Source organism: Ambystoma mexicanum, chromosome 7q (genome assembly GCF_040938575.1).
Source record: "Ambystoma mexicanum isolate Mex_15411 chromosome 7q, UKY_AmexF1_1, whole genome shotgun sequence".
Taxonomy (NCBI): Eukaryota; Metazoa; Chordata; class Amphibia; order Caudata; family Ambystomatidae; genus Ambystoma; species Ambystoma mexicanum.
This window is the reverse complement of record NC_090941.1, coordinates 666184995-666199657: the sequence shown is the minus strand read 5'-3', so window position 1 is coordinate 666199657 and position 14663 is coordinate 666184995. Positions and strand designations below refer to the sequence as shown.

General features: G+C 48.6%; 2 protein-coding genes across 4 annotated transcripts in view; one reads left to right on the top strand and one right to left on the bottom strand.

Moving 5' to 3' along the window:
- LNX2 (ligand of numb-protein X 2) overlaps positions 1 to 14663 on the bottom strand; it is an 858121-nt gene that overhangs the window by 575251 nt on the left and 268207 nt on the right. The gene's annotated exons all lie outside the window — the stretch shown is intronic.
- LOC138527743 (nuclear apoptosis-inducing factor 1-like) lies at positions 11089 to 13128 on the top strand. The gene is made up of 2 exons (XM_069639029.1): positions 11089 to 11918; positions 12243 to 13128. Exons 1-2 carry the CDS (start codon positions 11498 to 11500, stop codon positions 13082 to 13084), a joined length of 1263 nt encoding a protein of 420 aa, XP_069495130.1. The 5' UTR covers positions 11089 to 11497; the 3' UTR covers positions 13085 to 13128.

Here is a 14663-nt window from a genome sequence, read left to right as displayed (position 1 = left end):
TGCAAAATTAGAATATCACATTCCAGCAAGGCTGGTTGAGCCTTTCCTATGTCTGAAGTTTATAAACCTGCTTGTATGTACTTGGTTTTGCAGAACAACCTCTGCTATTATCAGTAATGTACCTGTACCAGATAGGGGTTGCTATAAAAACTAACATATCATCCGTATGGTGAAGGTCTAGAAATTGGTTTGTTCAAATGAGGTGTTGTAAAACCTAGGCAATCGCCTCCAACGATGGCATAAACTGTTAGTTCAAGAGGTGAATAAATATTCAAATTCAAGACTATGGAACTAGAGCGTTCATGTTTGTATCCTGGATTTGCCAGCAGATGATACAATGATATTAGCTAATATATCTTACATTACTGTAATGTCTTCTGTGAGGTTGGCCTTCTAGCGTGCTGCTCATATCATTTAGCCCATTACTTGATCGTTCTTCTTATGTAGGCCATTTGGGTGGAAGGGTTGGTAGACGTCGGAAGAGAGCGGACCATATGTTGTAGGCCTCAGGCAAGCATATTTTAAGGTCTGCTTGTTTGACACAAAAAACGGTTTGCTTTTTGGTAAAAGTCAAAGGTTTTTATGCACGTTTATAAATGAAAATGTCACGAGGCATTTTTTTAGAAGTATTTAAAGCTTTAAAACACAAAAGACAAACCCAGATTAAATGTGTTAAATCACATCGATTGGTATGCTGGTTCTTATATACTTCCCTGTATGATGGAGAGAATGAAGCTAAAATCATTCCCATTTTGCATAACACACTTCTATAACATATTTTGTTTAAAAATGATAATGCTTGATAATGTGTTTTGTGTACTTTACAAGTCCGTTTTTTATAAAAATGAGATTGTTTTAGTTCATGGTAAGGACTGTAAAAGAAAGTGCTCAAATGCAGAAATTGCAGAGTTGGCACAAATGCCAGCTTCAGCCCTTAACCAATGTGTGATCCTGGGCATCTCATTTAATCTTGTATTGCCTAACCACCCAACATTGCCAGTCCCTAAACCTTTCAAAATTGTCAGCCCGTACGAGTGATTTCCTTCTCATGGTATGTTCTTCATAAAAGCCTTATTCTGGACAATGCTGCATGGGCATCCCACAAGCGAGGCAGGGTAACTGCTGTTACCATCGGCAGCTGGGAGAGGGGCAGCCCCAACCCCCCGCGCCTGCTCCTCTCCTTCGCCCCAGCTACGGAGACACGCAGTCTCGGCGGCACAAAAGCCACGGAAGGGTAAGGTGCGAACAGTCATCGCACCCTTCCTCCAAACAGCAAGGCGCTAAGCGCCATAAGGAAACAACCATCAGGCAGGGCCCAGGTTCAAAGATCTGCCCCCACCGGAGGGTCAGACAGTCGGCTATCCGGCCGGGGGCTGTGACAACAGCGGCCCCCACCACATACACAACAAAGACCTAGGGCCGTCCTGGGTCCTATAAATGAGAGCAGCATGCTCAGAGTAAACACAATCTGTTTGTGGACCCTGAACGGGGACCCAAGCAAACAGGAGGTTCACTGTTTACTCAGTGTCTTCCAAATCTTCTTGCTTCTTTAGCAATTCTTGAAGTTCGCTGTACATCGCAGTGTCTTTTTCCTTCCTGAACATTGTACTGTTCAAACCAATTGCAACACAGTTTTAACGAAGGAAGAAACGACAACCGAACGGCCAGTGCGGACGCTGTCAGCTGCAACATTTTTCGGCATAGATCGAAAAGCGAGCGGCGAGCGTGTCCAATCCACAGAAGCCTGCTGCAGAATTATCCACAAAATCAGTGCAAACGAAGGAGAAGCGGCACTCGAACAGCACGGCTCGGACGGTTTTCCGATTCAACATTTTACAGGTGAGCCACCGCGCTGGGGCTACGAGGGAGAAAAATAGACAATTATGTCCAGAAGAGATACATTGTATTTACGATGGATTGGAACCCTGTGTTATAAGGCAGACGGGGCAGGAGAACTCAACCCAATTTTAAACTTGGCAGAGTCACAAACCAGCTTGGGAGCTCGTCTTTGCTTGACAGCCACGCAGAGCTGGCAAACACATTGCCAAGCTCGGCGGGCCCAAAGACTGCAGATTTAAAATAATTTCTGTAATATTGCAAGGCGATCTCACAGCGAAACCAATTATTTCAATCCAGTAAATCAAGCCTGGGGGCTGCCCAATTTTCGGAAAACCGGACAAGAAGGCATCAGTCAACAGTTACCCAGCACGGGCAACAAATAGAGCAAATGCAAAGAACTCGCTGATAACAACGGTTTAACTCCGTGATAAAACCCTTTTTCTTTTTCCTATAGCAGGCATAGAAAAACATGGGCCCCAAACGGAAAACACGGGCACCCCCAACACCGGCGCAGAAGCCCAAATCACAATTGCTAGCAGCCATTGAAGCGGCAGAGCACTACGGATGGGCATGGGTTAGAGGAAACATGTACGGCCTACCAAGGGAAGGAATTACCAGCCCACCCAGCCAGGAGGAGGTTCCTGCACCATCGAAAAAGAGAAAAATATCCGAAGACGCCAGAAAAGGTACCAAAAAATTGTCAAAATTATGCGAGAATATAGCGGAATTGCAGCAACTAATGGTAGAAATAAGGGGGAAACAGACGCCACCCGCAAGGGAACCTGGGGCCTCATACCCCCCCATCACAATATAACCCACTATAACGGTTGTCAATCCACCCGTAACACCACCTATAGCAAGTTCGCCACAACAAGTACAGCAGTTAACAATAGCGGCCACAGCCATAAATGCAACAGCCTCCACAACTCCAGCAACTGATCCAACAGGTGCCCTAAAAACATGGACAACGCCAGGGGCAGACAGCCAAGGCGCGACAGGGACACCCGGCAGCAATACAACTGACATTATATCAATCTGTAATGCGCAAGTAGAACAAAAAATGAAATCTTTCCAAACGGAGATATTAAATAGATACAAAAGATGCCTGGCATGGAACATTGATACCACAATCAAAGAAGCCATATGGGCCAAAGAGTTTATAGAAATCTTTTCCCTAATAGAAGCACAGCGCAAAGGGAAAGACACTTTTTTAGATCCAAAAAAATAGAAGAGAAAGCCATTGCCAGGAACGCTCAGGTCGAGCAAAACTGGGAAAACTGGCTACAGGCCTTTGCCATACTAGCAACAATATATGAAGAAACATTTCCCATGGATGGTAGGAAGATCTGGGCATATGTTGATAAAATAAGGGAAGTAAAAGTAACACAGAAGGGGAAGACATGGCTTGCATACGACATCAGATTTAGGAGGAGCATGTCAGAAAGACCGGCCATTGAGTGGGATGAAGTCCAGAACGATTTATACCTCCTCAACGCCGAACCTCCCCTAGATGAAGATACCATGCATTCTTCTTCCAAAAATAGCAAAAATTTGCAAGTAAGCAAATCCCATGACAATGATAAATCCAAAAAAGGGGAGCAGCCCTTTCAGAGGAACCAGCCTTGGGCGGCGCAAAATAATGCCCACAGACAGAACAAACAGCAGGCTGCAAATCCAACATCCCATGCAGAAATTTTGGGAAAAACCAGTGTACGTGGGGCAAAGAATGCTGGTACAAACACGCCTGCACAAACTGCAACGGCGACCATGCAACAAGCAACTGCACCAGACTCCCAGCCAAGAAAGAATGATATCCCAATTTTAAAACCAGGACAAACACCCATCAACCCGGGCAATTTTAGGGACGCCCTAAACAGCTACCCAGACATTGAAACCAGCAGAATAATATCGCAGGGTTTCACCAAAGCGTTTTTTATCCCATTTAAGGGCTCTGGGTCACAATACATTCCAATGAATCTAAGGTCAGCCAGGGACAACCCCCAGATAGTAGAAAACAAAATCAAGAAAGAACTGCAACTGGGCAGGGCAGCAGGTCCTTGGGATGCCATGCCACTAAAGGACTATTTAATATCTCCAGTAGGCCTGGTTCCCAAAAAAGAACCCGGAAAAATGAGACTAATCCATCACCTATCCTACCCCAAAGGCCAGTCTTTAAATGATGGCATCCCACACACAGAATCCACTGTAACTTACACGCATTTCCAAGAAGCGGTAAGGCTCATACAAGAGTGCGGCAGAAACGCCTTGATGGCGAAGCTGGACATCGAATCTGCTTTCAGACTTTTGCCAGTCCACCCAAAGTCACAACAGTGGCTAGGTTTCACTTTTAACAACAAATTCTACGTAGATAGATGCCTTCCCATGGTTTGCACAGTATCCTGTGCACTATTTGAGCAATTCAGTTCCTTTTTTCAATGAGCTTTACTAAAGCAGAGACCAGGGACAAAAATAGTACATTACCTAGATGATTTCATGGTCATAGGGCCACCAAAATCCGAGGAATGCGGCCAGGCTTTAGCAAACCTGGAGCACATGGCCGCACAGTGGGGAATTCCCCTAGCGAGGGAAAAAAACACCAAACCAGACACAAACATAATCTTCCTGGGCATCGAAAGAGACTCAGCAAAGGGGCTCTGCAGAATCCCAAAAACAAAAATAACAGAACTCCGGGCTAAAATACAAAACCTGATAATGAGAGATAAGGGGACTGTAAAGGAAATACAATCCTTAGCAGGCAGCCTCAATTTCGCATCTAAAATAATACCTCAAGGGAGGATATTTTCCAGAAGCCTGGAGTTCAAAATCAAATCACTCACCAAACCACACTTGCATATCCGGCTAGGCAGAGAGGTGAAACAGGACCTGGAAACATGGGGAAAATTCCTCAGAGATTTCAACGGGTCTTTACTTTGGCGAATGCCTTTTAACACCCGGTCTAACAGGGTCCTATACACCGACGGAGCTGGGAGCAAGGGGTTTGGAGCCATACTAGACTCCGAATGGGTGGCAGGACACTGGCCCAACTCATGGCAAACAGCAGGGTGGACAAGAAACATCACCTTACTAGAAATATTCCCCATCTGGCTAACATTACACATCTGGGGCAGGCGACTAGCAAATACGGAACTTTTGATTTGGTGCGACAACATGGCTGTAGTGGGCTCCATAAACAGAAGGTCTATGAAATGCCCTTTAGTACTAAAAGTATTACGAGCCATTACAACAGTCACACTACAAGTAAACGTTGTACTCAATGCGAAGCACATTTCAGGGGCAGATAATGGCATTGCTGATGCCTTATCTCGCTTCCAGTGGACAAGATTCCGAGAGCTAGCGCCGCACGCCCAAGAACAGATGATGCCAATACCAGCAGAATGCTGGGCAATAATGGGAAGGGTGGTCAGTCATAATTTTGAAAAAATAATGTCGAAAAAATAATGTCGAAAAAAAAGATGTCGAATTCCGTTTTTTATAATTATATATTTATTTTGGGGTCCGGGAGTAAAAAAAAATGGGTAAAACAAAAAAACAAATTTTTAAAAAGGGGGCTGGGGGTACCCCCCCCCATTTAAAAAAAAAAAACGTATTGGAAAAAAAAATTATACTTTTTTTTCCCCACATTCTTTTTTAGAAATAATGACTTTCGACATTATTGTTTTCAAAATTATCACTATAAACCAATGGGAAGACAAGAATAACGGCATCAACGCCAATGCCAGAGAGCACAGGTCGGGATGCCCAACGAAAACCAGGCACCTCTAAAACGGGTGCCAACAACACATTGGCATCAACGCCAGCACCAGAGAGTGCAGGCCGGGATGACCAATACAAAGCAGGCACCTCTAAAAGGGTTGCCAGCAACACATTGGCATCAACGCGAGCGCCAGAGAGCCCAGGCCGGGATGCCCAACGAAAACCAGGCACCTCAAAAATGGGTGCCAAAAATACATTGGCATCAACGCCAGCACCAGAGAGTGCAGGCCGGGATGACCAATACAAAGCAGGCACCTCTAAAAGGGGTGCCAGCGACACATTGGCATCAACGGCAGCGCCAGAGAGCCCAGGCCGGGATGCCCAACAAGAATCAGGCACAACAACAACGGGTGCCAACAACCTCACAGGCTTCCTAACAGAGATGGCAGAGAGGGCGGGGGCAAGCACCACAGCAACACAGTACAGTAAGTGTTTGCAAACAGTATTCAAAGCCACATGTCTAAACCACATAGAACTAATAATGAGTAAAGATATAGAAGTATTTTTAAAATGTCCCTGGGGACAAGGTTTCAAAAGGGATTGGGCTAAAAGACACCTGGTGGCAATCTCATACTTTACGAAAATCCAGGGCGATTCAGACCCCACTCAGAACACACTCATTTCTTATGCAATGAAGGGATGGGGCAGACTGGAGGGGCCGCAAGTGGACACCCGCCGACCCCCCTTGATTTCACCAAACTGGTACAGATAACAAGCCATTTGGAAGCCATATGCTGGCACCCTTACGAGATAATTTTATTTAAAACAGCCTTTTTCCTAGCCTACTTCGGGGCTTTCCGGGTAGGGGAACTCATCGCATCCAGCACTAAAGCCACAAATGGCCTGGGCGTCATGGAAATCAGGGTGAGACAGGAGAGTGTTAATATAGAAATGCAGCAGTCGAAAACAGGTGCAAAAAGAACCATCAATATTTGTTGCATCGATGAGGCAACAAACTGCCCGGTGTGCCCTCTATTTCGCACAACGACCTAAAGTGGAGGGGGGAGTTTTTTAATCCACAAAGATGCATCGGCCCTAAGCCGCTACCAATTTAAAGGAATGCTGATGAAAGCAATCAGCAGAGCAGGGTGGGATCCCAAACATTTCGGCACTCATTCCTTCAAGATAGGCGCCGCCACCGCTGCACGGCAAGGAGGTTTAGCACCGCAACTACTAAAAAACATAGGGGGATAGAAGTCAGACTGTTATAAAAGATATATCAGACCGCAACCAATATAGCCATCCGCCCTAATAATATTGTCCTGCTTTTCCCTCCCTCCCACCACCACAGAAACAACAGGCGAAGTGAGGACCACACTCCGATCAGCATGGATAGTTGGTCACTCATTCGTTTTCAGGACAGGCAGATGAGCAGAAGAGACTAAAGATGGGCCACCTTTCAAAAACACCATTACGTCATGGTGGGGATACAGAGGCCTACGTTGGGCGGACGTCCACGAAACATTAGCGGAACTGGTGGCATACAGGGACCCACCAGAATTCCTTATCATACATCTAGGGGGCAACGACCTAGTCAACACAGCTAGACGCATCCTATGCGAAGAAATGTGCTCCTCCCTAGCAGGCATTTCGCACAACTGGAGGGGTACTGAAATATATTTCTCAGCCATTTTACCAAGAAAGAAATGGCTAGGGGCCATCTGCTACAAATCTATAGACATATCCAGAAGAAAACTGAACAGGACTATAGAGAGATTCTGTATGACTAGAGGACTGGGTTTCATAAAACACCAAGCCATTACACTAGGCAACCCAGACCTTTTTCTCGACGACGGCGCCCATCTGTCTAGCCAGGGCATGGAGCATTTTTACCGGGAAATCAATACAGCTCTTTCTCACAGGGGCTGTCACTAGGGCATACTCTTGGGGGAACACGGCCAGCCGGGAACCTGCCCGTGTGTGGCGGCACGGGTCCGAGGGGGTAACCTCAGGACCCGGTGCCCAAAAGTATGATACCATCATGATATGTGATATTGTTATTGTCATAACCCATATATGTACAATAAAATCCTATGGCCTTTTATTGCCAACACTTGTAACAAGTTGTGAGCCTATCATTACGGGTGAGGGTTCGGGGTTCGGCCATTACTAATGCATGCATATGGGTTCAGCAGTTATGGGCAATGCTGCATGGGCATCCCACAAGCGAGGCAGGGTAACTTCTGTTATCATCGGCAGTTGGCAGAGGGGCAGCCCCAACCCCCCGCGCCTGCTCCTCTCCTTCCCCCCCAGCTACGGAGACACGCAGTCTCTGCGGCACAAAAGCCACGGAGGGGTAAGGTGCAAACAGTCATCGCACCCTTCCTCCAAACAGCAAGACGCTAAGCGCCATAAGGAAACAACCATCAGGCAGGGCCCAGGTTCAAAGATCTGCCCCCACCGAGAGGGGTCAGACAGTCGGTTATCCGGCCGGGGGCTGCGACAACAGCGGCCCCCACCACATACACAACAAAGACCCAGGGCCTCCCTGGGTCCTATAAATGAGAGCAGCATGCTCAGAGTAAACACAATCTGTTTGTGGACCCTGAACAGGGACCCAAGCAAACAGGAGGTTCACTGTTTACTCAGCGTCTTCCAAATCTTCTTGCTTCTTTACCACAGAACCCACCCACCCTACAAAAGGGGAGAAGAACAAAAAGAAGTACAAGGCACTGTACGGTGCCCATAACAAGTCGTGGGATACAAGAAGGCGGCACGGGTCCGAGGGGGTAACCTCAGGACCCGGTGCCCAAAAGTATGATACCATCATGATATGTGATATTGTTATTGTCATAACCCATATCTGTACAATAAAATCCTACGGCCTTTTATTGCCAACACTTGTACCAAGTTGTGAGCCTATCATTACGGGTGAGGGTTCGGCCATTACTAATGCATGCATATGGGTTCAGCAGTTAATGGTTTCACTGTGTTAATAGTGAGCATATTTATATCGCACACCACAGGCTTTTGTTCCTTTCATATCTAATGGCAACACTATTTGAAAACCCTATCCCACTTCTGATCTCAGTCTGTCTGGATAAAGAAACCTTGCTGGTAGCTTCTAATCTGCCTCCACTATCCATGCTACGGTATGTTTAGCGTTCTCCTTCCTTCCAATTGGTGGTCTCTATCCATGCATGAGCACTTTTGCATTCTGTGAGGCAGCTAATGTGAGTTATCTGTCTATTATGGGTTACATGTACCTTTTACATACGGTCCTGCATTAAAACTACATCTACCTTCCTGGATGTCATTGATAAAAAAGTATCCTGTATGTACTAGAACATTAACCCCTTTGTTGACTGCTAATGTTGGTCTTCAAATTCTACTTGTTTATCATTCTGATTAGAGCAAGAATGAAGAGGGCAAGGGGACTAAAAGGGAGTAAAAGTGCTTATTATGCTGTGAGACAGCATATCAACCTATAGGTAGTGAGCGTGGGTGGTGGAGGTTGAGGGGCGCAACCAGTATTCTTGATCCCTTTATTCCTTCGGTTTGGTGGAGGGGGGCCCCAAAGATGTCCGTGCCCAGGGCCCCAAAAGTGCTTAAGATGGCCCTGGCTACGTAAGTGTTGGTTCTGCTACAGGTTTTGCAAGTGACATTATTTCCCAGGGTACATTTGGTACTCTCAAATGACTAGTATTGAGCGGGGAGGGGGTGAAGGGGGGTGACCAACCTGAACAGCGCACCGTTTCCCTATCCAAGCTTCCAGTCCAATTATTTTCAATTGGGGTTGGATCTGATCATTTCAGTGTCATGGGGCCGCTCCCGAACAGCTTTAAATCGCCATTGGATGTCCTGGCATAGAATCTGCAAACAAGCCGTTCCCCCTTGAATGCCCTCATTGTGCAGCGAATAGTTGATGACAAAGTGGACACGGTTTTATTATCGCACATAGGTGTGTTATCAGGCGAAGCCTTGTGATCAGTGTCCCGACCTCGCAGTGCACTTTCGCTGAAGCACGTGACTGGAGAAGTATTCTGAACGACATACACAGTTGCCAGAAATGCACTTGCTTGTCTGTTTTGGCCACAGTCTCTGCGTGGTTCACACCTTCCTGTGCACGTGACGATATTAACGTTTGAAGTTCAAATATGTGCGTGTGCCTTTTTGTTTGTTATTCTGCTCCATCTGTGTGTAAAGCTAGCTGATGCACAGCAAGGAATGACACGGCAGGGTATTTACATTTTTAAGTGTGCCTCATAAATGTTTGTGCTCTGTCACAAGTGGTGCTACCATTAATTTCCAATGTACTATTTCTGCTAGTGCGAAATCCAGTCGATTGGGGCTCCATACAAGGTGCTTAGAGTACTCAATTGCACTTGCACACATCAACATAATTTTCCTCCTGCACCCCGTCTAGCAACCTCTTTTAAAACTTTGCACTCTCCTCTTTGCACCCTGGTGCCCATAAATGCAGTTAACGCCCAAACTATTGGCATTGCCAATGCTTGTTAGTAATAGTTGACATCGACCTCACGCTCAGCGTGGTTTTAAAAGGTTGTCCCTTTTTGAGCTGTTCGCTGCAAAATATTTGCTTTCACGAATTTGTACATTTTTTTGGCATGTATGTGGACTATTTTAACAGGCATATTTCATTTAACTTTTGGGGAGAATGGATTATGAACGCTGATGTGTAATATTTGAAAACCGAGACAGGCATCATTACAAGGCAGCGAAATTACCTCCAGAATGTTGCTGAAGCTTTTTCCTTCGCCTCACCACCAAAGTTGTAGTATGGTGGTGTGGTAATACAACAAAAGGCAGTTTTTGAGAGCTGGTTAAGCACACGGTGGTGGAGGAAAGATTGGGGTGGATGGGTCTCCTCACAAAAATACAGTGAGTAACAAAAAATACTGCAGCGATGGAAAATTGCAAAGTAATGTGTGATTTACAGGTCGCAAGTTTGAAATCAGCAGGGTAGACTCAGCATGTCAACCTTGCAAATGAACACCGAGTTCAATTGGATAATCTCCAGCGCAAACCTGTTAACTCTTAATGCAACACTTACAGTGACATGTGCCCTCACGTGCAAGTTGAAGCATGTTACAAACAATACATTAGATTGAGTCTTTCGCCACAGGCGACACAAAGAAAATCAGCATTGACCTATTCTGTTTTTTGTGAAGCTCTTTGTGCCGCTCAAGGCCGCATCAGAGCATCTGCATCCGCACTAGTCGTTAAAGGATTAGAAATCTTTTAAGGGCCAAGACCGCCTGGTGTACAGCGACCCCCTCGCCCAACGAATACGACATAATAAATAAGCAAAACACTGCAGCCAGTAAACTCTATTGCATCTGCAGTCATTTGTGCAAACAGTGAATGAAATACGGTATTAATGCTCATGTCAAAAGTTTCTCGAAGTGCTACCCTGACCCCAAGACTCCTACACCGACCCAGGGCATGGCAGGCAGAGCGACCCCCAACACCGCCGCACGGAGCAAAGTTCTCACACTGGGCCTCATTACGACCCTGGCGGTAATCCGCCGTCATTACCGCCATGGCGTAATGAACGTTAACGCCGTGGGACGATGGTGTAAAGTGCGCCACATTACGACCCATCGCGCACGAGCATTACGCCATGGCGGTAATGTAAACAGCGCCATGGCGGTAATGCCCCCAAAACGGCACCTACCGGCATCGTATGCGGCGCAAGGTGCACCACCGCCACCGCCGTACATAGCGGTGACCGTAGTTAGCGGTCACCGCAATTAGCGTTGACCGTAGATAAGCGGAACCGGAAGTAGCGTCACCGCGGCGGAACGGGAAAGAGCACGGCGGCCATCTTTAAAAACACAATCCATTGCCATCCTCCGAAACCACTGGACATCCGAGCCTGAGACCCCGCCAATACCGGCTTCAACCTTCTACCTGCAGGAAGATGCCTAAAGTTTTGAAAAAAGCCTGTGACCGCCAGCGGCAAGACCGCTTCTCCAGAGAGGAGCTCACCATTCTAGCGGAGACCCTACAGGAGAACGCTGCAGTGGTATTCTCCAACCAACTGACAAGACCGGCCATAACCAAGAAGAAGGCCATATGGGCACTGGTAGCTCAGCGGGTCAGTGCCGTGGGAACGACACCCCGCAATGTCAAACAGTGCCGCAAGCGGTGGGACGATCTCCGGCTCAGAGTCAGGAGCATACTATCAGCCAACATGAACCTGGCAATGGCAACTGGGGGAGGATCGGAGTCCCCTATAAAATTGCAGCCATGGGAGGAAATCTGTGCCTCCACAATCGGAATGCAGAGCATTGAAGGAGTAGGAGGAATGGAGAGAGGAGCCCCGACATCGGGCGATGCAGGTAGGTGGCTCAAATCAAGGCATGCAAATCTCACCTAAGTCCATTCATGTGAAGTACAATGTTGGCCCATAGTGTGAATGCAACACATCAGCAGGAGACTGCCCACAGATACATCCGATCTGCACCCTGTACACATGCAGCATGCACACCCTAACTGCAGGCACCCACATACCTCCATGCTACTTCCACACAAAAGGGAGTCAACTTTTTTCCCCTGCATGAAATGTGCCACATGTACTAACTGATGAGATGCCAGTCGCCACAATGCCCGGCCAATGTCCGCAGACCCATCAATAACACTCTCCCTCCTCTGTCCCACCACAGGCTCAAATTCCGACCTTGAGGAAGAGGACACCACAGCCTCCACACCCACCAAGAGGGCCAGGCCAACTGTGCCAACGCCACAACCCTCCACCTCTGTCGTCCCGAGGAAAACACCACAGCAGGCAAAATCCATGCAAGGGAAACAGGACAGGGCACAGACAGCCACCCCAGCAGGCAGTACAGCAGCAGCAGCAGCAGCAGCAGACATCACACCAATCATGCCCACAGAAGCCACAGCCTCTGCTGCAAGCAGCACACTTGGGGAGACTGCTGCCATTGCTGCCTCCTCCGATAGTGAAGCAGGGACCTTTGAGGAGAGTGATGTCAGGAGCCCCACAGGCCACCCTCATTCCCCCTACCTGTCCCTAAGCAGCCCGCATGTGGATGCCACACAGGGTCAGCCAGAGGATGACGATTGGCCAGCCACTCCATCCCCGCTGCAGGGGCAGATCAGCCCAATGGGAATGCCACTGCCATTAGCCATGGCCCAGAATCCCAACCATTCTCTGGAGGCGATTGCCACCCGGCAGCAGCAACTTTCCTCGCTGCTCGAAGAACATGTTGCTGAATGTGGGGGGTCAAGTGCAGCAATGGATAAATGTGCTGAGACTGTGAAGGCAGCTATAGAGTCGTCCACAAAGGACATCTGCGCGGAACTAGCTGCTGTGCGGCACGCCATCACTGACCTTGTGCAGACAATACGGGCCATGCGTCCAAATGAGCAGGCAGGATCCTCCTCGGTTGCCAGCTCGACACCGAGCAGCCCCATCCGCCGATCGGGGAGGAACCTCCGCAGCACAGGCAGGGGTGCCCCGGGGGCCAGTGGAGGGGGCTGCCAATAGTGGCCGGACAGTGTAGGAATCCTACTACTGACACTGCTGCACAGACCAACTCACACCTTTGTTGGGATTCCAGGGGGGGGGGAGGGTGGAGGGGGGAGTGGGTGTGTTGGGGTGTGCAGGGGGGTGGCGGGGTGGTGTGTTGGGGAGTTAAGGGGGGAGTTCGGGGGGGGTGTGTGCAGGGGGGAGGTGGGAGGTGGGAGGGGGTGTGTTGGGGTGTGCAGGGGGGTGGCGGGGTGGTGTGTTGGGGAGTTAAGGGGGGAGTTGGGGGGGGGGTGTGCAGGGGGGAGGTGGGAGGTGGGAGGGGGTGTGACACGACAGTACATAGTTCAAATACAATTTATTCGTTTCACAAAAGGAAACGTGTGGACATTTTCATTGCGTATGTGTGCTTTATTGGTGTCCAGTCCTCAGTGTGCATGCCCCAGAGTCACACAGTGCCCCAAGTGCTGTCTCCATGCGATGAACACCAGCCGTGTGTGCTAGAAGCAGTGGTTGATGATACTTTGGCGCATGGCACGCCCCTCCTGTGCATCGCCTCCTCCATGTGGTGGCGCCCCTTCTGCACCCTCCTCATCCTCATCCTCATCGTCAGGTGGTTGCAGTTCTGCGTCAGGGGGCAGGGGCACATTCCGTCTGACGCACATATTGTGCAGCATGACACATGCCATGACGATCTTTGCCACCTTCTCATGGCCATACAGGAGTGCCCCACCAGACCTGCTGAGGCTTCGGAACCGTGCCTTCAGGAGGCCGAATGTCTGCTCTATGACCACACGAGTACGTGTATGTGCACGGTTGTAGTCCTCCTCGTGCTGGTTCTGCGGGTTCCGGACTGGCGTGAGGAGCCACCTCTTCAGGGGGTAGGCTGCATCACCTGTATGTAGGCGAGAATGTATGTGTCAGTCATGTTGTCTGTCCAGGAACATGATGTCCCACCATGGCTGGCATGGAACTGTTACCTTGGCTCACTTCTACATGCACTAATTGATTCACACTATGCAACCAGTATATGCCCATTGCTGCCATGGCCTGTTTAGCATGCCATCACCCTATGTATGCAGAGGGGTTTAGTGCATTGTGAGTGGCCTTCCTCTGTATCCGTTCTCTGTGTTACTCACAGCCAGGTGGAGTATGCATCATCCCCCCCCCCCTTTCAGCCAGGTGGAGTATGCATCACCCCCCCCCCCTTTCAGCCAGGTGGAGTATGCATCATCCCCCCCCCCCCTTTCTGCCAGGTGGAGTATGCACTGGTACGTCATTCCCATGCCCACTTCCATGACATAGCACTCACCGAGTAGCCAGGATCTTGGGCCTGCATGTCGCTCCATGTAGCGTGGTATTGTGGAGTTCCTCAGGATCATGGAATCATGGGTTGATCCGGGGAATCGGGCACAACAATGTGTGATGATCTTGTTGGAGTCACAGACCATTTGCACGTTGATAGAGTGGAACTGTTTCCGGTTGCGGTACGGTACCTCCATGGCACGTGGAACCACCAATTCCACATGGGTGCAGTCGATGGCACCAATGCAACCGGGTATGCTGGCTAGTGCATGGAAACCCACTTTGGTGTTTGCAA